The following is a 24,655-nucleotide window of genomic DNA, read 5'->3' as shown; positions in this document are numbered from 1 at the left end:
CTCATACAAAAAAATTACAAAAGGTTACCATGCACAGGATATGACCTTGGATCTTCTGAGGCAGATTGTATAGGGACATTATAATCTAGAACGCAACACACTAACCTGCTATCCTCCCAATTGGCATTGCATGTTCTTCTGGAGGGGAGACAGACACCATGATGTGGTTCATGTACGCTAATTCTTCACGGTGCGACAGGTTGATGGGCTTCACCTCTCTGTGCAGTCCATCTTCGGATAATCTTGAGGCTTTGAAATCATGCCTGCTGTTCAGTATCAAAGGGTGCATGATTGGACTGGGCATCAATTGAATCACCCTGGTGTTTTCTTGGCGCGGACTGGAAGGCTTTGGAAGCACTTCAGAAGGGGTAGGGCAGTGGTTATTCTCAATAGGAGACACCGAGAGAGGGTACGACTCTTGGTGATTGTTCTCTTGGTTGTGTCTTGTCCCTGAGAGCCTATCAGCTGGTGAGAGACGACGAATAGTGTTCTCCAGTGGTGATTTCAATGACCGCTGCTCAATCTCTGGTGAAACCCTGTGGTTGGCACTGATTGGTGATCTAGAACGATGCAAGAGTTCAATGGTAGGTGGATTGTGGTGGACTGCATCCATCGATTGTCTTGAATGTCTCTGGATAAAGCTGTCTGTAAAACAAGGAAAGGAAAAATATATATCATGTGACAGAAAACAAGTACACTAGTTATTATGGGCAAGTAAAGTGTGTTCCAAGCCATGAAGAAATGTTGTCTAGCTCCTGGTAGCCATTAGCATTTTACCTGTATTTATTTCTGTTTCTTTTAAAAATGCAGCAATGTCTGAAAAACTGAGGGACAGAAATACTTCATAAGGTTGTTGCCAAATAATATGTACATATGTGAACCCCTTACTGCTAGCTGTCACTGACCTTACAATGGAGACTTTGGGTAGTGTACGCAATAATAATAATAATAATAATAATAATAATAATAATAATAAATATTTATTTATACCCCACCACCATCTCCCCGATGGGGACTCGGAGCAGCTTACATGGGACCAAGCCTGGACAACATAATACAATAAAATAAAACCAGAGCATAAACAATAAACAACATCATCAAATTACATCAAAAAGAAAAGAAAGAAAGAAAGAAAACACAGTCATAAAATAACATTCCAATAAGCACAATCACAATAACAATGGGCGGGCCACATGTACAGGATAAAAACAATTCTAAAGCTCTAATGAGAAAAAACTGAAATCCTATAACAAGGAAAGGTTAATTTTCTGCACAATATATCTAATTTTGCATCATTTATTCTAAAATTTATCCTGTTTTTGCTAGTAATTGAAAATGCAATGGCCATGAAAATAATATTCAGTCACAGTTTTAGCTTCTATGAGTAGGCTTGAATACATACAGTACTCGAGCATACCTCTCCTGTTTTTAGAGCAAAGTCTTTCTAAATGTTGGTGTCTAAACCCCCATCAGATACACAGCCCTGTATTAATAAAGACTAAGCAAAACAACAAGACACACCTAGCTCTGATGGCACAATCTGATTTTTAAAAAGACTGCACCCCGAGAAAACAGAATTTTGCAATCTATCAGTGCTGTAGTTTAATACACATTCTTAAAATAGCATTTCCTACAATTTAATAAAGGAGTTAAAAGCTAGTAATCAGAGCTGTTTCATTATCAAGAACATAAGCCAACTCATGATAGAAGTGTTAACGAGTGGAGAATATTCCAGCCTTCTGAAAAATTGAACAGAATATGAAAACAACACAGTAATTTAAAAAACAGAGCTGCTTTGGAGTTAACTAGAAAGAGTTGTATATATAAACATGGATAATTAAAGGATAACTGGTAACAGTCTTTGTCAGAGTACATGTAAAATCTTACGTTAAGTTTGTCTTTATTTGTTTTTAATTACTGCATTTCAATATTAATATCAAGTCAATACAGAGTTGATAGTAGGGGGTATAATACTAGTTAGGCCATTTTTTCATAGTAACTCTCCAGCAACCAGAAACTACTTTTATCCAACATCTACCAATGTCCATGGGTGCCAGTTAATTGAAAGGCTACTGTATATGTTTATGATATATACTATTACTGTTGTCAAGTTGTTTCCAGCTTATGGTGACCCTGGGGTAACTATTATGAGGGTTTCCTAGAAGAGGTTTGCCTCGGTCTGAGGCTAAGGGAATGTGACCTGCACAAGGCCACTCAGGAGGTTTCCATGGCCGAAGGGGATTCAAACCTTGGTTGCTACAATCATAGTCCAAGGCTCAAACCACTACATCATGCAGCTCTGTATGAAACACATGAAAACCTATTACACTGTTCTGGTACAGCTGTACCAGGAGCTCCAAATTTATTTGCTTTGTATTAAATGTTTGCTTGCAGTCCAAGGTTCCTGGGATTCTGCAATTGGTGGCTTCCTTTGGTTGCAGTGATAGGGCAAGTCACCTGTCTATCATCGTTAAGTTGCTCAGGGCAATTGGGAAGGGAAGGGAGCCATTTTTTAGTTAGTCTCAGCAAGGAAAGCCAATGTACAGGACGTGTGCAAACTTCCCCTGTACAAAAGCTTCAACCCCTAAGAATTTCCGGAGGAGAACAGATTTAAGAGTCTCCAAAGACTTTCCAGGGAAACAGCCCTAAAGACCAAAGAACTCCAGCTGGAGAACATCTAAGCCTTTACTGGTAGGTCCACTCGGCGTTCGAGACGCAGTTCGACCCGGTAGCCCACATCAGTAAAGGTTAGATTACAGTCAGCCTGGGAGAAGTTAAAAAGGGGTTTTTCCTTTAAAGTAAAGAAGAAGTTATTGAAGATAGTTGCCTGTCCTTTGTGGGCAAGTTTAGGAAGCTACTGGTTGCATAAAAGCCTGGATTCATTTGTTTAACTTTCTGAAGACAAGAGAAGTTTCTGTTTGATTGTTCATTAATAAAAGACTTTGTTATACTTCACAAGCCATCTAAAGACTATTTGTGGTGGAAAACCTCTGAGAAATTCTCTTTGGGCCCCCTGGCTTCCCGCTGGGCAAAGGTTGCACGTCCTGTTCTAAAGGAAATTCTTTACAGGCCCAGCGTGCGACAGAACATACACTATGTAGCACGATTTTTGTTCCTGGGTTATAAATGTAATTTCCTAATTGGTTATATCATAAAAACATGGAAACCATTTATTAAACAGCAAATACTTTGTTTTTGTGGGACATCCTGCACCATGTTTTGCTATAGTTTTTCAATGAATATTTCATAGAGTCTCAACAAATTCAACATAGTTTGTGGCAGCCACAAAAACAAAGCTTCTGGAGTAAAACAACTACTTTCGAAGTAAGTACCGCACAATTAAACCGGAATAACACTTTCAAAACAGGAAGATTTTTTTTCTATTTCAAATTTTGTTACTCAGTGTTAGCCATCAATGGCTAAGTGTACCTCCACCCAGTAGTGTCTATTAAACATGTGCTTCATTCCTTCCCACTGAAAGAAATAGCAATTAAAGGTGATTAATAACTTGGATTCTGACTTACATATCTAGCCAATTATTTGTTACTAATCAGATATACTTACATGTGATGAAATATATACCAAGTGGTGGCAACTCTGTTAATCCTTGGTTTAGACCCCCCAGATCAAATAACCTGGATAACCAGGGTGACAGTCTCCCTGTGTTGAAAATGCTGTTGAGTGCCAGGTCAGTCAATTAAAAAAACCCACAACACTGCTATTCATAGTTTGATTCTCGATAAGCATGCTGACCCTCCCTGTATTACAGAGATCTAGATGGATGAGACTAGGCCTCATCCAGCTCTCTCAGCTCTGCTCACCAGGTTTTTTTGTACAGAAGCAGGCGAGACTTGTGGGGTGGGAAGGTGGAGTGGAAGTGGTCTATTGTGATTCCATCACTCTGACCAGGTGCCCCCATCCCACAGTCTGCACAGCCAGGAGGTGCTATGTAGTGTTTTAATTATTTTTACAATTTTAAGTGATTTTAACTATTTGTTTTTAACAGTTCTGTTTTAGTGCTTATATGTCATAGGTTTTAAATTGTAATCTGTACTGTTTTGGTGTGTCGAGTCTCAATTAAGTAAGTGACAACAACAACAACAATTTATTTAATAAATCTTGTCTTTCCTGTTCCTTGAGAAGCCACTAATGAATGCTTGGCTCAACTGAACCATTTCAGACACAGTATCAACATGAAATTTGCCAAATCAGAAACAGCATTAAGTTCTGATGAGACAAAATCCACACCAAATCCATTTATGTTTTGATTCAGTCTAATCACTGAACATTTATTTATTTATTTAAATACATTTATATACCACCTTTCTCCCCCTGAGGTAACTCAAGGTGGATTCCAACATAATAAAGGCAAAATTCATTCCATACATATATACATCATCATCATCATCACCATATTTATACTTCACTTTTCTGTTCACCAGGAGAGTCAAAGCAACTAATTCTGTATCACTTGTTTACAAAGCCAAGACTTCGCCTTACACACAAAAATCCTCTCCCCCCTCTCATTCTCATTCTCATTCTCATTCTCATTCTGTCTGCCTGCCTGCCTGCCTGCCTGCCTGCCTGCCTCTCTATCTATCTATCTATCTATCCATCTATCTAGATATCTATCTAGATATCTATACTAGCTGTACCCGCCACACATTGCTGTGGGCAACCTTCCCTCCCACTTTCTCTCCTTCTTTCCCTCCTTCTTTCGCTCTTTCCTTCCCTTTTCTTCTTTCCTTCTCTCCTTCCTTCCTTCCTTCTCTACCTCTTTCCCTTTTTTCTTTTCCTTCCGCTTTCTCTTCTTTCTTCCTTCTCTACTCTTTCCTTCCTTCCTTCGCTCTTTTCCTTCTTTCTTTCACTCCCTCTTTCTTTCTTTCTTTCTTTCCTTCCCTCCCTCCCTCCTCCTTCCCTTTTCTCTGTATCGTGATTTAGCTTTTCGTCATTTAGATTTTTAGGGTTTTTAAGTCCTTTCTGCTTTTTTTTTTTAGGGGGGGGGGAGTTATGAATGATGGTCACTCATTGGCCTGTTAGGGGTATAGTGTCGAAATTTCATGTCAGTTTGTCCAGTAGTTTTTGAGTTATGTTAACAAACGAACATTACATTTTTATTTATATAGATAGTCAAATCAAGAATTTCTAGGGACTAGATACTCAAATGGCACAAGATTCTACCTGATCTTGGAAGCTAAACAAGGAACACCTGATGTTGTGGGGTAGATTTCAGAGAAAGGAACTGGTAAAACCACCTCTGAGTATTCCTTGCCTAAGAAAATCCATGAAATCCATAAATCAACAGGCAAATCAAGGGTGCAAACACACACACATGAATTTAAAGCCATTTCTTAAAACCTGAAATCTGCCTATTGAGACTGCCTTGCACTGCCACGAATTGGTAGCAATTCTCTATGCTTCTCCACTTTCTTTATCTGTAACAATGGTTGTCTCTTTAAAAGTCTGTCAAAAAGAGGTGTCTTGTACAAAACGCTGCACACACTACAAACAAAATAACACCACCAACTCTGTAAGGGACTACAAAGACCTTACACTGGTGGGGAAACGGGATCCCACCAGCAGTGGTTCAGTGACCTCAGGCTGACTCCCTGCCCATTCAATCAGGTCCACCTCCAAAGATGTTTTGCCAGCAACCACTAGTTTCCTTGTTAAGGCTGAGGAGGAAACAACACTGATGCGGATTTTATGATTCACATGGCCAAAGCCAGAAACAAGAAAGGTCTGTCTTTGACTATTGATGTCAGTAATATAGAAATGGCCACAAGGAAGTGAAGCTTAAGTGCCAGGCCCTGTCTGCGGTGAGTGAACAACATTATAAATTTGGATTTGGGAGGAGGGGGCAGATAAATGTTTAAACAGATTTCATATCCAGGTGAGTCAATGGAATTAACTGAATAAAGTTCATACTCTTTTGAACCAGCTGTCTTGAAAAACTGATTTAAAACTTTCCAAAGCTTCATCTGGGCTTTAAAATCAAGCTACTTATAACAGTACTTATAGTATTTGTCCGCAAACTAACTGCTGCCATATAAAAACATTTTCCTCCACAAAGAAAACAACATTCTGAGCAGAGAAAGGATTCACATGTGGGATTGAAGACAGACAAAAAAGAAAAATACAGATGGCAGAAAAATGGCCTCTAACCCAGACTTCTTACTGACATGTTAGCTTTCTGTATGTAAGAGTTTTCATTGAAGAGCTTTCCCTTGAATCCTCCCATTCCTGGGGAATCATGTCATTACCTGCAACTTACACCTGCACTGAATTTATAACAATGGCTGCTACATGCAAGATACGTTGAGATACTATAACTGCAACTTATCTACAGTATTACTCATGAGAAACCTCAGTTTATGTTTCTGTTGTCGCGAAAGACCTATTTTTGATTTTGCCCAGGAGTTACACTCAATTGATATCTTTCATTGCTGGCAGGATGGCAGGAACAGCAACTCCATTGCAGATTTCAACCAAACACAAGGGAGCAAACATTATTTCACAGTCATGTGGCTCCTGGACAGTTGGTTCATGAAGGACTCTCTTTGTCACAAATGTGGTCCCTTATTTTGCTCTAAAAAGAAAATATACATTTTCTATACTGTCCATGCTTTTAATGATGATTATGTTACAGATAATCTGCATGACAACCTCAATGAGTTAAATAATCAGATAACCAGAGTAAGGGTAACAATGATTCAATGAAACTCCCACTGGCTAATAAGCAACCTATACATTATCAGTAGGAACAGCATACAATCTCATCTATGATTCAGCAAAAAGGCTTACATGCATGTAGTGCATTTGCCACCTACTATGAACAACTTCTATAATAAAGCTGATTCTGTCTAGAAGGAAAAAATGTCAAGGTATTTACTCAGGAATAATATTACATGTAATTCCAACATATTGCATGCAGTACTGTGGAGAGTCGTTAGATGAAAAACATCTCTATGGACTGAATGTAATTAAGAATTCCAACCAAAACAAACTCATTGAATCAACTTTATCAATCAACACTTACATAAATTCTACTGCTTCAATAGGATCTGTACTAATAGGATCTAGTGTTACAATTCAATCCCATATCCTTAAGTCAATGCAGGTATTACTAAGGAATTTCATTTTTCTTTTTATATATAACAAAGAGGAGAAAAGAGCACATCTACACTGGGCACATCTACATTGACCATTGTAATGCAGTTTCAAACTGCATTGAAAAAAGTGGTTTTACTGTGCAGATGAAATCCTGAAACCAGTTTGAAGCTCAGGTGATGATTTCAAAAACTGGAGAGCACTGGTGCACATTAAGGGCTTTCTTTTGTGTGTTTTTGTGAAAGTTTGTTGTCTAGCATCCAACTGCATTAAATGATCAGTGTAGATGTGCTGCAGACATACCTGCATTTGCTTTTGCAATCTAAAAACTTGTGGGAACACGAATAATTATCCTGTACTATGGTAGCCTCATGATGTGGTAGCTCCCCAAAGTAAGAAGAACATGGAAACCACTCCCAGTATTAATTTGCAAAGCTAACTTCGTATCTGACTAGTCACTAATAAACCTATCCATTTTTGTCAAAGGCTTTCATGGCCGGAATCACTGGGTTGTTGTAGGTTTTTTTCAGGCTATATGGCCATGTTCTAGAGGCATTCTCTCCTGACATTTCGCCTGCATCTAAGGCAAGCATTCTCAGAGGTAGTGAGGTCACCTCACCATATAGCCCAAAAAAACCTACAACAACCCAACTATCCATTTTTTTCTCATATGACCATTCATTCTGAACTGCTAGAACATAAACATATCAAAGGAATGCAATGAAGAATTACGTAAAAATAACAAGCAACAGTATGCTGCTATATTTAGTTGTATGAGTTCCTCTGCCAGGCACCGGATGACAGGAAAGAAGTAGTGCAAGTGAGTCAAAGTACACAAGAAGAACTCATTACCTGCCTATGAACACTTGGCACAAAGTCTTTCCTTCACTGCCCAGAGTCTGTGGCTGGAAGTAATCCATAATTAAACAAAATGCTCTTCCTTGGCTTTTAATTTCCATCAAAAGAAGTCTTTAAAATGCAAAACTAAAACTATAATTGGAGTGGATGGGAGCAAATCTGAGGGGAAAGGATCAAAAGTATTCATGAAATTCCTGGAGAATACAAGAAAATGGAGCAAAGTAGGACTATTGAGTCAGATCTGAGACAATGTTGGGGAATGATTAAGGACCCACAAACTCTTTTGGGCCTCCAATGGAGGTGGCATGACAACCCTGAACATTTTAACAACTGGGTTGGCAACCCTACCTGGTATAAGAGAGGAACTTACACTACTATAGCGATCTCCCTTATTTGTGGCGGGCTGTCAAAAAGACAGAAGCTGAAGTATGCTTAGTCCATATTAAAGCAAAATAGGAATTAGCTTCTTGAGAATCAGAGTTTGAGAGAGTAGAGTGAGGAGTAGAGTAGATGGCTGAACTTCAGTTAGGGAGACCATAGTCCGAACTATTTCTATAATGACTGGGTGACTTTGGTCCAGTCTTTATCTATCACCCAAAACTACCTTTGTTGCTGCTGTTGTGTCATGCTTGGCTAAAGCCAACTCTAAGGCTAATCTATTGCAGGGGTTTCTTGGTAAGGTTTCCCTTACTCTGAGTCTGCCAATTTTGTGCCAGAATGTTTCTCAACTGATAAGGCAGTGGGCTATTTTAACACAACTCTAGAAAGGGCTGTTTGTATATTAAAATAATTGCAGGAGCTGAAGTCCAAAACACGTAGAGAACCAAAGGTTGAGAACCACTATTCCTTTAAACTGTTCTTTTTGAATTCCCAACATCAAACAAAGTCATTAAGTAACATGCCTTCATATATAAAAAGGTATTTGTCATTACCTTCATCATGGTTTTGATGTAACATGATATCCTGCTGAGAATGGATGGAGCTCCCAGGGTGGAAAAAAGGCGAAAAGAGAACATGAGAATTCCTTTGCTTCAAGATATGCTGAAGAAGCTCATACAACACGTCACCTGGAAGAGAAATAGCCAGCTTAAGCACACCAAAAGCTATACAAGGCTAGAAAAGGGTGTTATTCTCAGACTGAGCCACATCATATCAGCTTCCAGTTTAATGTTCAAATGAGGGAAGGTTGTTCCATACAAAACAAAGAAACATACATGGATATTTACATTTAACATATGTACAGTTTGTGAATGTAGAAGATTGGTCTATATATTGTATTAGTAAAATTACTGACATACAACATCTAACATATTTTCATTGTACACTGTTTTCTGATCTGTATACTTTTACAAACTTTGGCCTGAATATGTAGACACCATGAGGATACAGATCAAAATGAATCTACTTAATCTCTTCCAGCGCATACATGCTTCTCCAGTCAAGGTGCAAGGAGAAGACTAGAATCTTTTCTCCCATCCACTTTTGGTGAAACAGAATTTATTTTGTAACTCACTTCTCGAAAACCTGATTAATGCTAACCAAGGCTTGTTAAGACATAAACCAACTGAAACTGAAAATATAGTAAAAACTGAAAAAAGGACAGAACTCTCCCTTCCTCAGTACACAAACAACTCACCTGAATGTGGAGATCGATATCGAAAATCCTCTTTGGTGAGAAGCAAAAGCGCTTTACCATTCATCTCAAAAGTATTGCTGTCAATGGGTCTCAATGAAAACTCTTTTTCAGCCCACTTCAACCAATGGACCACGTCATCCCTGCTCCAGTAAATGGGCTGTAATCCTGCAAACAATGCAAAAACAATTATTACACACATGTATGTGTATGCCGACTTGTGTATATGCTTCCTCATGAACTTCATAGGCTTAAGCTGGATCTACACTGCGCTATATCTCAAGATCTGATCCAGATTAACTGCATTGAACTGGATCATATGAGTCTACATTGCCAGATAATCTGGGATAAACAGATAATCTGGGATCAGATGCTGGGATATAGGGCAGTGTAGATCCAAATTCTGGTAAGAGATACTTAGGGCCCTTCCACACAGCAATATAACCTAGAATATCAAGCCAGGATAACCCACAATATCTACTTTGAACTGGGTTATCTGAGTCCACACTGCCATATATCCCACTTCAAAGCAAATAATGTGGGATTTATTCAGCTGTGTGGAAGGGGCTTTAGAGGTGGTTTTGCTAGTTCCTTCCTCTGAAATAGAGTCTATAGCACCTGGTATTTATTGGTGTTCATCCATCCGCATACTAACCAGAGCTGACCCTGCTTAGTCAGGATTTGGTTTCTTTATTATGTAGCAGATATGTGATACTCCTTAGTTTATAAAAGAAGAGATTGTTGAATGAGAGCTGGGGAGACATAAGTCAGAATCCTATACTGGTGCAAACAGAGAGGGCATTTTTTTAACCTATCAGTGTTTCTGGAAACATTCACCTCAACGCAGACAGAATAACCGTTAAGAGCGGAAAATCCACCCCTTCCCAACAGTTGATCTGACAACCTGCCAAAATAAAAAAAGGTTTTCATTTTGCCAGTTACTGGTAGTCTCTGGACTTGCAATGTGGGAAAGGTGCTATCATCAGGCAACGAGGCAGAAGATGCAACATTTTGAGAGGTAGGAAAACTGCAAGGAGTCTTAGGCACAAAACAGCAAAACCAGAAAAATAATTAATTAATTCATGCTTATTGTAACAGCACTTGCTGAATGCTAAAAGCCAGGAACCATTATTTAGGGTACGGAATACAATTTCCAGTAAGCCTGGGAAAATCGTATCCTGCACAGCTGCAAGATCCCTTCATATGAGTAGCAAAGTAGCAATAACTTAACTTCCGGTTAAGATGGCGACTGCTAACAGCTAACCTCCCGTCCGGGTAAGGCGATTGCTCTTAATCCGAGCTTAATCTGATCCATCCGCCCCTATTCTGAACTCCTGTCATCGGCTCCTGAACCGGCATCTCCTCAGGACCCCGGAGGGGGGCTTGAGGGGAGCAGAGGAGGAAAAACCAAGGAGGGAAGAAGAAGGGAGAGGAAGGAGGTAGAGCGAAGGCCGCTACTATCGATACGGCCTAGCACGCTCCCTCCCAGCCCGTTTGCTCGGTCTAACCTGGCCTGGAACATCTAACCCGCCAGCTGCCAATTACCACCCGCTGTGTTGACTACCGGAGGGAGGTCGGAGCGGCCGCCCTTGGAGCTCGGCAGTGTGCGCCGTGTTGCCTGTGTTGCTGTGCTCGGACTCATCCGCGGCTTAGATTAAACTGCGGACCGGAGCGGAGGCCTGGGCTGGTTGGAGTGGATTGTGGGGCTGCCGAGGGACTGCCGAGCCGGAGAGAGTTGCTGGGGCAGCTGGCTGTCGCTCCGAGAGCTGCGGTGCCAGCGAATTGCCGTTCTGCATTGTCCATCTCCACCCACGGCTCGATCTGGCCCTGACTTTCATCTGAGCCCTCGGCCTGTGTCCCCAGCGTGGCTCCGCTCCCCGCTCCCCGGATTCTGTGCCGATCCTTCCGCGCCAAGCTTGAACTCCTCTGCACTCGGAGGTGTGACTCCTCCGCGACTCCAACTGACAGGCCTCGTACTCCAACTTTCTCCGAGGCCTGGAGGCGTCCCGGCTGCTTCTCCCATGCCCCGATACCGCTAGGGCAAGCTCGACAGGGTGAGCCGGCGGTGACTCGGCGCCTCCCTGAGAGAGCCTGACCAACGCCGCGCGGTGACTCAGCGTTTTTTAAGCTCTCTTGCGGCGATCGTGATCTCTAGCCTGCAACGCTCTTAACCAGCAACACTAACCTCACGACTGCTAGGCTGTCTCCTGGGTGGTTGGAACTATATATATTGCTACATAGCTGCTGTTACATGCTTTGTGATCAACCGCCATTACTGTAACGCCACCCACCGCGTTACTGCCTCCATTTCCGGAATTATCCAGCTCATCAGCAGTTCCGGTGGCCATCTTAGCGATCCGTCACTCTGCTGCAAGGCCCCAGTCACCCGACCCTGACACTGATGGTGGGAGGGGGAGGAGGGAGACCAACTGGACTTTACATCTACCAATAGGACTGAGGACTATTCGATCAACTTGCACATTCATTGCGCTAGTAAATTGTTGTCTGAGCCAACGCTGATACCTGCCAACTGCCAGCACTTTATATGAGCCAACGCTATTAAGTCTTCCAATTACCAGCACTTTATTTGATCTATTGCTGCCAAATTTTACAACTGTTAGCACTTAGAGGGGCCAATTGCTGCTAAGGTATACAACGGTCAGCACTTCATCCAACAACTTGCACTTTAACCCTGTATAAGTAAGGTTATTAAGTGACCACCATAGCAGTCAGTCTCTGATAACGCGTTATTGTATGCACTTAACAGCTTTCTATGCACTTTAACAGCTTAGACTAAATCTTTAGCACTTTAAGACCTAGCAATTTAAAATCTACTACTACTTGAACCTAATATCCTACCTCAACCCTGTATCAACTCTGTTCCCCAATGTCAGCATTCCTCCCTTGGGGTCTGCTTATTGTGTTACTGGTGGACTGGGAGGACAATAGAGGGTGGAACGGGTGGGGGGATCCTGGAATTAACACACCAGGAACAGGAAAGAATTGGACTGAGACTGAGTGGCAAAAGTATATAATCTGGTACAAGTCATGGGTTGAAACTACGAATTCTAAGTGCAATATGGTAGAAGAAGGGTATTCCACTGGCCGGGGGGCCCCCATAGAGCCCGTGACGGGGAGGGGGAGATACGGGAAAGGGAGACCACCAATTCGGCTAATTCGGCCTAGAAATAGTAAAAATTTTACAGCCCAAATTCGGCCTAGGGAAAGAAGGAAAAAAAACTTAATTACTTGTAATCGGTCTCCTGACTTGGTAAGTGGGTGTACCCAGGTTGGCAGTCCCTCTGGGTTGAAGATGGTGCTGCTGAACGCCAGATCTGTCAATGGCAAAACATCTTTCATCCAAGATCTAATCTTGGAGGAACGGGCAGATCTGGCGTGCATTACAGAGACCTGGCTGGATGAAGCTGGAGGAGTTAATTTGACCCAGCTTTGTCCGCCAGGATTCTCTGTACAGCACCAGTCGAGACCTGGAGGGCGGGGAGGCGGAGTTGCGGTGGTCTATAAAAATTCTATCCCTCTGACCAGAGGCCCCATTCCACAGTCAACCAATTTCGAGTGTGTCCACCTGAGGGTGGGCGACCGGGACAGAATAGGGATTCTGTTAGCGTACCGCCCACCTCGCTGCACTACGGTCTCCCTACCTGAGCTAGCGGGGGTGGTCTCGAACCTGGCATTGGAGTCTCAACGGCTTCTTGTGCTGGGGGACTTCAATGTACATGCCGAGACTTCCCTAGGAGGAGCGGCTCAGGACTTCATGTCATCCATGGCAACCATGGGGCTGTCCCAACAAGTATCTGGCCCCACCCACTGTGCGGGACACACATTAGATTTGGTTTTCTGTCAGGGATGGGAGCAAGGTGGCGGTGTTGAGGAGTTATCCACCTCTCCGTTGCCATGGACCGACCACTATCTGGTCAGATTTAGACTCACCACACCTTCCAACCTCTGCAGAGGTGGGGGACCCATTAAGATGGTCCGCCCCAGGAGGCTTATGGATCCGAACGGATTCCTGACGGCTCTTGGGGATTTTCCTGCCACCTCGGTTGGTGATTCTGTTGAAGCCCTGGTGTCTCTCTGGAATGGGGAGATGACTAGGGCCATAAACACGATTGCTCCGGAACGGCCCCTCTCAAGTAGCCGAGCTAAACCAGCACCTTGGTTCAACGAGGAGCTGGCAGCGATGAAGCGAAGGAAGAGGAGACTAGAGCGCGTGTGGCGTTCGGACCCGAGCGAGTTAAATCGAACACGGTTTGTTGCCCTATTAAGGGCATATGCCGTGGCAATAAAGGCGGCAAAGAAAGCTTTCTTTGCGGCCAATATTGCGTCCGCAAAGAACCGTCCGGCGGAGTTGTTTCGAGTTGTCAGAGGGCTATTGAACCCCACCACTCCGGATGGGGACCCTGACAACTCGACGGCCCGCTGTGAAGCATTTGCTCGGTTCTTTGCGGACAAAGTCGCTTTGATCCGCTCTGGCCTGGATACCACGTTAACGGCAGTCTCTGAGGATGTAACACGAGCATCTGCTTGTCCGATTTTGATGGATTCATTTCAATTGGTGAAACCCGAGGATGTGGACAAGATACTTGGAGGAATGAGAGCTACCACATGCATCCTAGACCCCTGCCCATCCTGGCTTCTAAAGGAGGCCAGAGGGGGATTGGCCGAGTGGGTGGAGGTGGTGGTTAATGCCTCCCTTCGGGAAGGCAATATTCCAGCCAGCTTAAAACAAGCTGTAATAAAACCGCTGTTGAAAAAACCATCACTAGACCCCACTCAATTCGTCAACTATCGGCCTGTTTCCAATCTTCCCTTTTTGAGCAAAGTCCTGGAACGTGTGGTGGCCTCACAACTCCAGGTATTCTTGGTAGACACTGATTATCTGGATCCGGCACAGTCTGGCTTTAGGCCGGGACATGGTACCGAGACAGCCCTGGTCGCCTTAGTGGATGATCTCCGCAGAGAGCTCGACAGGGGGAGTGTGTCCCTGTTGGTCCTGCTGGATCTCTCAGCGGCCTTCGATACCGTCGACCACGGTATCCTTCTGGGACGCCTCGCGGGAATGGGCCTTGGTGGCACTGTTTTACAGTGGCTCGGGTCCTTCCTAGAGGGTCGTACCCAGAAGGTGTTGATGGGGGACAGCTGCTCGTCCTCACAACCTTTGCCTTGTGGGGTCCCGCAGGGTTCAATACTGTCCCCCATGTTGTTTAACATCTACATGAAGCCGTTGGGAGAGATCATCCGGAGTTTCGGGGTGCGGTGTTATCTGTACGCAGATGATGTCCAACTCTGTCACTCCTTTCCACCTACTTCTAAGGAGGCTGTTCAGGTCCTGAACCGGTGCTTGGCTGCTGTGTCGGACTGGATGAGGGTGAACAAATTGAAGTTGAATCCAGACAAGACAGAGGCACTCCTGGTCAGTCGAAAGGCCGAACGGGGCATAGGGTTACAGCCTGTGTTGGACGGGGTTACACTCCCCCTGAAGACGCAGGTTCGCAGCTTGGGTGTGACCCTGGATTCATCGCTGAGCCTGGAGCCTCAGGTCTCAGCGGTGGCCAGGGGAGCATTTGCACAGCTTCGGCTCGTGCGCCAGCTGCGCCCGTACCTCGGGAAGTCGGACTTGGCCACGGTAGTCCACGCTCTGGTCACATCCCGCATAGATTACTGCAACGCGCTCTACGTGGGGCTGCCCTTGAAGACTGCCCGGAAGCTCCAGATGGTCCAGCGCTCGGCAGCCAGGTTGCTAACAGGAGCAGCTCTCAGGGAGCATACCACTCCTCTGTTGAGCCAGCTCCACTGGCTGCCAATTCCCTACCGGGCACAATTCAAGGTGCTGGCATTAGCCTACAAAGCCCTAAACGGTTCCGGCCCCACCTACCTCTCCGAACGCATCTCCTCCTATGAACCGACACGGACATTAAGATCGTCCGGGGAGGCCCTGCTCTCGGTTCCGCCTGCGTCACAGGCACGGTTGGCGGGAACGAGAGACAGGGCCTTCTCGGTGGTGGCCCCTCGGTTATGGAATGCCCTACCAAGCGACATCAGACAGGCCCCTTCGTTGCTGGCATTTAGGAAGAAGCTCAAAACCTGGCTTTTTGAGCAAGCGTTTGGCTAATCAGCGCAATTGTACACAGAATGACGGTAAACTGAACATAGGAACGGTATAAGGATATGAGACTGGATCTTGGTGGCGATCGAGGCACTGTATGAATGGTTGTGTGTTTGTTATTGGGTATGCTGTGTTTTAATTGTTATTGTTGTGGTAATTAATATTGTGTAAACCGCATTGAGTCACCTATTATAGGTTGAGAAACGCGGTATAGAAATAAAGCAAATAATAATAATAATAATAATAATAAATTATAGAAAAGTACACTGGCAGGATAGATTTCCAGAAAGGAGAACTCTTGTAAATATGTTCAGTTTGTCTAATTTATAAATGTTACAGCATTTTTTTCTCAATACAGAACGTGTATTTCCCAGCTAAAGAACTGTTTTTCCCCCTTCTGGTAACCTGTTTGTTTTTGTGGAACAGACAACTCTGTTCAATGTGAACCACACACTTGGCAATTTTTGCAGAACCACTACTATCCCCATATTGCAGGTGCAGGTTGGGAAAGGGATGCCAATGCTGCAAGATTGGCTAAGACCATTCAGGGAATGTGGAACGAATAACAAGGAAGCTGGACCTCATTCATTAACTGGAAGTAATCAAGGCAACATTTATGGCTTTTCTGAAAAACTGAATGTCTGGGTTTTTACATGAAAAGCAGGCATAATGTTGAACAACTGCTTAGATTCCAAGAACATGCATGGCTAGAACTTGATAGTTTTCTAGACACCAGGAGACAACAAAATCTACCTTACTTTTACATTTACAAAATGTTTTTCTTGTTGTGTGATGTCACGTCAAAAGTAGTAGTAGTATGTGTAGTAGTAGTATGTGTAGTACATGTAGTAGTAGTATGTGTAGTGCATATGGGAATATATTTCTGAACTTTGAGAAGTCTCCTAGAGGTGGCTGATATCTTTCCCTCCTTCTTTCCCAAAGTAATCCTGGGCAATAACATCATCATCTAATTTACCTTCTGTTTCTGTGCACAAACGTTGTACGTGAAAGAAGTCAACAAACATTGAGGACTTTCCTTTTGCTTTGTCCTTTTGCCAACAAGCTTTCGTATTCTGTAATTTAAAATGTTTTAGGCTGAGCTGTGAGCTATGACTGTACCACTGTCTTCACCTCTACAACAGACATTAATCTTTGACCTCATAGGACTTCTTTCAGGGAACCAAACAGGTAATAGTCCAATGGAGCAAGATCAGGACAATAGGGAGAACGTGTTAACAATTTTAAAAAGTGTTGGAGAGTGTTGACAATATGGACAGCGGTGTGAGGATGTGCATTGTCATGCGACAACACAACAACCTTGGATAGCAGTCCTCTGCATTTTGTCCACATTTGAGGCTTCAGGTCTTCAGTGAGCATCTTATTGTAATGAGCACTGTTGATTCAATGTTTTTAACTGCATACTGCTCTTTTTTCATGCAAATCACAAGGGGGGGGGGCAGTCATTTTTTCTTTCACCGCAGCCGCAAATAAATGGACGTGCACAAACAGCAACCTTGTATGGAAAACAGTGATAAGATAGTGCAACCAAAAGAATCAGACTGCAGATAATTTTTGAGTCAGCCCTATAGATTTGCACTATTTAACCTATTTGACCAGAAACCAGAGACCCTGTAAGGGAGGAGTGCAAATAGAAAAGAAAGAGATGTCTTACTGGATGACAGGTGAAACTCCTCAAGAAATGAAGGACAGATAAGAAGGAAAAGTTAAAAGTAACAGAAATAGAGTCTGACCTCTGAATGGAACTAGTCAGTGATTTGTGGGTATGGACAAGGGAAACTCCTATAACAATCAATTAAAGAAAACAGAAGGTAGCAACAAAAAAGGAACTGAGAACTTTTAACCAAGAAAATTTTAACCAAGAGTGGGGATGATCTACAACCAGAAGGGAAAAACAATATGCTGTTTAAAGAAAATCAACTCATTTAAAATGTAGTGTTGGAGAAGATAATAAATGGTTTCTAGCATAAAGGAATTCTAAACTCTATTAGAAGCCAAAATGATTAAACTGAGATTATCATACTTTGGAATATCATGAAAAAACATAACTCACTAGAAATAACAGCAATATCTGATAAAATAGAAGGCATTAGGAAAAGAGGAAAACTCAATTAAGGAAACAAGGAACCTCAGTCTCCAAAATTTGAGCAGCCCTGTTAATAATAGGTGACTTGAAGATCTTATTCACAGGGTCGTCATATGTTGAAGTTACTGTGACGGCCATCAACAGGAAGAGATACTATATGACCAATAGGGAAGCTCATCAAGTGATTTTACAAGAAATAATTTTGCCATATACCTAGTGGGAAATGCCAGCTCTCCAAACTGGCTTCAGAAAAGCAAGACCCACCCAGGATCTTATTACAAATTTGCATTGGCTCAAATAGAATATCAAAATGTTTGAGCAGAAAAACGACCTCTGCTTTTTAGATTATAACAAAGACTTTGTTTGTATACATCATGAAAAACCTATGGAGAGCCCTAAAAGGAAAGGCATATCATTTGACTACCCAGATGGAGAACCTACCAAAGCCCAACTGTCAGGAGCTTGAATACGTGGCTGTTCCAGTGTGCCTTCCCAGAACAATGATATCATAGCACTTTGTCCTCCAAAGCACTTTACATTTCTTTAGGTCTGCTAGTACGCCCTTACAAACACCTTATCTCCTTTCGTCCATGTCCCAACATTATTTCCAATTTTAACTTTACATTTGGCCTTCCCACTGTGTTGTCTTAGTGATGTTGTATATTTTATTGCCTATGTTTTTTTTATTGTGTTGTATTGTTGTTTATTGTCTGTATTGTTGTATTTGGGCTCGGCCTCAGTAAGCCGCACCGAGTCCCTTGGGGAGATGGTAGTGGGGTACAAATAAAGTGTAATAATAATAATAATAATAATAATACTGAGGAATAAAATAGTTCCCAATTTGCAAGAGCCAGACATGGTTAATTTATACTATCCTGCCTTTTTAATTACTCACATATACTTATCAAATGCAATAAGAGAATGATTTAGAGGAAGGAGGAACAAAAACTGAGATAAGGAACATCAACAATTTTAAATATGCAGATGATGCCAAATTAGCTAAAAGCACCAAAGGCTTTTACTACTAATGAAAGTCAAGGAAGGAAGTTCAAAAACAAGGTTACTGCTGAAAACAAAAATAATAACCACTGATTATTGACATAACATAAATGGGGATGAAAAGGATATTAAAAATATTAAAATATTTTGAACCTTGGTTCAATAAATGGAATAATATGATGAATAAGATTTGGAAAGTTAGCCAGGAGGGACTAGATAAGATCCTCGAGTGTAAAGATCACTGAAGTGGTGATAAAAAAATTTCTCATACGGAAAAGGGTTGCAAGTGGACAAAGTTTACATTCAATAGATTGATATACTTGTTGATACACCATTCAACAATTGACTGAATGGCTTAACTCCAGCTGAAACAAATCAATAGGATGCCAGCCTATACATAATAGTCTGCTCCTAGGAAAATTATTGTCTCTTAATTCTTGCAACATGGTGAACCAATTAATGTATCAGGGATCCACCTCCCCAAATACTCCTAAAATGTAATTGACTTATGCATGGGTCAAACCAAATTTACAGAAAGGCTGTTTCTGCAGGAAAAAAGGTGGAAATTATGGATCTTTGGCACTACCCTGCCTAGGGAAGAGTCCACTTCTTTTACAGTAGGCCTTCCCAAGCAGACTCTTTGTGGTCTGCTTGCCCTCAGCTGTACACAGCCAGTACACTTGTGTCCCCCTTCTTATCTTTCCACCTCCTCTAAAGATACAGTGAGCCACCTGTAGACAACTAAACGTAGCCAGTCAGCGAAGAGAAAGTAGCAAAAAACCTCAAAAAGGTCAAAAGCAATGCTGCACCAAAGACAGTAGGTCAGTGCTTCTTTTAGGTTTTCTTGGAATGGACTAAGCTCTTATCTTTCACCACTCTACTCAGAGAAGGGATGGCTCCTTTTTGATAAGAGTTACTACCTTTGAGATGTTTCCTCACCCCCTTTATGCTACTTCCTGCATGGATTTCATGTGCCAGGAACAAGCTGATTGAAGAAAGGTGACTGATGGAACCAAAGGAAAAAAACACCAACCCTCAAATTGGCTGGAGTACTTCAGTGGGTGGAGGATGGGCACAATGTGTTACTAGTGGGTAAGAGAGTGAAGAACACACTAGGAAACAAGAATACCCTTCAGGCAAGTCCTGCACATCATAAAAAGTTTAAAAAACAGCCATTTCTAATTAAAGCAGCAGGAGCCTGCCCAGCCACACAATCCTGGCAAAACATACCAGCTTTGAAACTGAAGCAGAGAAGGAAAGGCACAGGGCATTTCAGAAGAAATGATCAGAATAAAGGAAAGTGAGCTGTTTTGCCAGCCGCAGACATTCAAAACTGTGAGTCAAGTAATGTCCACCCTCTAAATAGAGAATATTTAGGGAGGTGGGAATTACTAACAGAACAGATGAATAGTTACTATTTCTCCACTTCAGATTTAATACACCATGGCAGCATTTTAAAGATTTTATCAACTACCACAATTACTAAAAAGAATGAGATTTTGATTAATGTTCCATCTATAGGATTTACTAAGTTTTTAGTGCCAAAGTCTTCAGATTACAAAGATTGCATGTTTGAATCTTTATTGCAGTCACCAGCAAAACCCTGAGAGACAAAGATTTTCCGGACTCAATTTGACCTACTAAACAACAATAACGATATGTCTGATTCAACATGATCTCTGTCCTATTCCCTCCAGAAATTCTCCCATGGCATCCTTCTTTATCGTCCAAATCCCAAAAGTTTCTACTCATAACTGCCACCAGACTCCTAGAAGTGTCATCTGTTTTCCATCAGGTTATGTGTTTGTTCCACTGTCCCCTAACTATTTCAGTATTTCATCAGTTAACAAAGTAGATGTGTATCTGTCTTTTACTCCTTTAACACAATATGGAAATAATAGCAATAGGTTCCTGCATCACAAAAAGACGAGAAATTTGAGTTTCAGCAAACATTTTCCCCAAAACTCCAGGCACACCAATGCACTCATGACCAACAGTCTATGTTTTTCAAGCCTTTGATCAACATCTTTACAATGTCAGTACTAGTAAGTAACATACAACTAGAAGGACGACCTCTCCTGGTCAGAGTGCGCATAAAAAGACTTTGTAAAAAGGAGCATCTTTGTCAGAGGATTTCTCCAGCAAGGCATGCCTGTACTACTAAATCTCATGTTAATACTCTGTACCTGACTGTCTTCATTTCCTCTGCCCACTATGCTATTTTTATTTTTCTAGTCTCTATTGCAATGGGAGCATGATCTCTGGCTTAGGGCCCATTTCTTACCCCCCCCCCCCAAAGTTTAACTTACTTGGCTCTCTTAAAAATTCTAGCCATGTTGCTTCCTATGGTGTTATGGTTGAGTGATGTCAAAATAATTTCAATTAGAAATTAATAATTAAACAGGAAGAACATGTCTATTTTTTAAATTCACCCAGTTTAAAAAGATTTGGAGGAAGTACATAGATTAAAAAATACTTGAAGCTTTAGAAAAGGGATCCTCAAACTTTTTAAACAAGAGGCCCAGGTCACAGTCCCTCAAACTGTTGGAGGACCAGATTATAATTTGGAAAAAAATGAATGAATTCCTATGCACACTGAACATATTGTATTTGTAGTACCAAAAAAAAACACACTTAAAAACAATACAATAATTAAAATGAAGAACTGTTTTAACAAATATAAATATTATTTGCATGGGAAGTGTGGGCCTGTTTTTGGCTGATGAGATAGGATTATTGTTGTTATGTGCTTTCAAGTTGTTTCAGACTTAGGTTAACTCTGTGCGAGGGCCAGGTAAATGACCTTGGAGGGCCATATCCAGCCCTTGGGCTTTAGTTTGAGGACCCTGCTCTAGAGCCTTTGCTACAAGTAACTAAATCTCCCAAGCTCCAGATGCAGAGCCAAGCACAGCTTCCTGGAAGCAACAACAGCCCCTTTCTGGAACCAGAGTGAAAATCCCATGTTCCATCACTCCCCGCCCCCACCCGCTTGACATAACACATGGCTTGCATATGCTGATCAAGTCTAAAAGCTGGACTCTAATTTAAGTCACTGAACGGCAATCGTCTGCTGATTAATGAAGGCTAAGAATGTTATCAATTCCAAATAGAGACCACAAGTTGGAAGACAAAGAAAAACACTCCCTTTTACTGAAACCCTCCTTGAAATCAGCTCAACAAAGGAAAAGTATGCTCTCTATTTTGTAATGAAACATTTCTGAAAAGGTCTGAATTCACATTCGGGAGGAAATCATCTTTTTCCATGTCATATTTAGAAAATGCTGCATATTACTGTAAGACAAAAAAGTGACAAATCCAGAAGATGGTGGCAGCAAAACCAGCAATGCTGTGGTGGAAACTGCCATAGAAGAAGTTCCATACAAGAATTCTCAGACGAAACAGTGTATTTACATTGCAGAATTAATGCAGTTTGTAGAACCATGCATTTAACAGCATGGTTCAATGCTATTTGCACTCGAAGATAAACCAAGATAAGATAAACCAAGATAAACCAAGATAAACCCCTCGCTTTCAGGTAAAGGAGGCAAATAAATCTGACTACTGTACGTCATTAGCAATATTACTATTATATTCTTATTGGGGATACTGTATATTTATTTACATCATTTCTACCCCGCTCTTCTCATCCCCGCAGGGGGACTCAGAGCGGCTAACAAAGGCAACGATTCGATGCCGCAATAATTACAATTATAAAAGCAAGATAAAATCATACAATACAATAGTTAAAAACAACATTAGTTATCCAATCATAAAGGCATTTCCATTATAACATCCGTCTGGTCCAATTCACTGTTCAGGTGCCATTATTTCCATTAGCCAAAAGCCTGGTTCCACAACCACGTCTTCAGTTTTCTTCTGAAAGGAGGGAGGACGCCAATCTAATTTCACTGGGGAGTGAATTCCTCAGGCGGGGGGTCATCACCAAGAAGGCCCTGTCCCTCGCCCCCACCAGCCGTGTTTGTGAAGCTGGTGGGACCGAGAGCAGGGCGTCCCTGGCGAATCTTAAACTACGAGGCGGAACATAGAGGGAGATACTATTAGATTTTGTTTCAGGAATCTAGAGCTCTACATGCCTGAAGGAGTTTTTGATTTTAATTCTTTAGATGTCCTTCAGTTTTTTATTCCATCATAAGAGTCATTGGTTCAAAAAAACCAAAAGCAGAAGTAGTTCTTTTGATGAACACTCTCTCGACTGGTATAGATGAGCAATGAACTGGCTACTTTCAGAGACCTCCTTACATAAACACTAGTTAAGGCTTTAAAGGATGTAGCAATTTAAATTCAAAGAAACAGCCACAAATAATTTTTCAAAATAATAGCTGTTAACCCCCTTCTACATTGATGAGAGACTACATATCCCAGGATCTGATCTCAGATTATCTGCTTATCCCAGATTATATGGCAATGGAGACTCATATAATCCAGTTAAAAACAGATAACCTTGGATCAGATCCTGAGATATAAGGACAGTGTAGAAGAGGCCTTAGCAGCACGGTTTTGCTAGTACAGTTGCTCCATTTGGCTTTGTGTCTTGAATTTAAGAGAAAGGAAGACCTGAGAACTTCTGAGGAAAGCTTTTGAGTTCAGTATTCTTGACATGATTGTCACTAGCATTTGGTATCCAGGGGTACAAACAAATATACATCTCAGTCTCATCTCAGAATTACTCTAAGGCAAAAGATGTCAGGCAAAAACAAAACCTCTTCTCACAGCCATTCTGTTTAGCTAATATGGTGGACCATAACTAACATGTATTTCTGCCATGAAGTAGTGAAATCTTTTTCAGAACTGCTTCCTAACATGTCATCCCCTAAACATATTGAACTATAGCTCCTATCATACAGATACAGCATAGGCTGTTTTCATTTACACAAGAGAAACTTTACCATGCACAACAGAGTGACAGCTTCAAGTTAGCTGCGTGAAGCAGTACAGGTCAGATGTTGCAGCAATATATTTATTATTTATTTATTGCATTTATATACCGCTTTTCTCACCCCGGGGGGACTAAAAACAATGCCTTTATTATCTTTATAATAGCATATAATTCAAATAAATGTATTATAGGAAGAACATTCTCTAGATTATCCAAAAGAAATGAAAACTAGATCCTTCCTCCATGGCACATCATTTAGAAGGCTGTGTGCCAGTGACATAACTATTTTCAATATGACTTTTGCCAGCCGCCTATCTGCAGTATGCATGAAAGTGGGAGTTCACTTGGGTCCATGGTGACCCTGCGTTGTCCCAACTCTTGCTATGTACGACTGTAAACAAGAAGAGGAGAAAGCCATGTGACTTGCACTTGGGCAGCCGTTTGCTGTAAACAGCTGCCTACAATAAGATGGGGGCAGGGAAAATCTGGTTGGCGCGGATCTTAGTTACAGACTTAATCCCCCCTCTCTTTCAACTATTTTCTTGGCTTATACTCAAGTCTTAGGCTTTGAGAGGCTTGTCTTGCCTTTCCCTGATAAAGATGCTGTAAAACTTGAACTGTGTTGTTATTTTCCTTGAGCTATACAAATCACTTACAAATGCAGCACACTTTCAAGACTCATTTAATTCCACACTTCCAATCTCTGGTCACTTATTTTTTTAATTATTAAAGAAATAAAAGGAACACCCTTTAAACACATTAAATCAAGAATATTTTGATTTCACTTGAGAACACACCACTGTGCTGTAGCACAGGGTAGAATCTCCATTATTTAAATTTGGAAAAAATGTTGCATGTACCTCCTTTGTGTATTTGTGACAACACAATCCAGTTTATCTTTTATATCTAAAAACACACTTTACAAGA

General features: G+C 41.8%; 1 protein-coding gene across 2 annotated transcripts in view; it reads right to left on the bottom strand.

The window, feature by feature from the left end:
* The window catches only part of ETV6 (ETS variant transcription factor 6), a 133,143-nt gene that overhangs the window by 18,781 nt on the left and 89,707 nt on the right, over positions 1–24,655 (bottom strand). For both annotated transcript variants that reach the window (XM_060778101.2, XM_060778102.2), the window contains exons 3-5: positions 9,605–9,769; positions 8,901–9,035; positions 106–645 (exon numbers count right to left, since the gene is read on the bottom strand). In XM_060778101.2, coding sequence (XP_060634084.1) covers positions 106–645; positions 8,901–9,035; positions 9,605–9,769 — 840 coding nt within the window. The remainder of the gene's footprint in view (positions 1–105; positions 646–8,900; positions 9,036–9,604; positions 9,770–24,655) is intronic.

This window comes from Anolis sagrei, chromosome 5 (assembly GCF_037176765.1).
Source record: "Anolis sagrei isolate rAnoSag1 chromosome 5, rAnoSag1.mat, whole genome shotgun sequence".
NCBI lineage: Eukaryota > Metazoa > Chordata > Lepidosauria > Squamata > Dactyloidae > Anolis > Anolis sagrei.
Note: the sequence above shows the minus strand (reverse complement) of the source record. Positions and strands in the feature narration are given on the sequence as shown.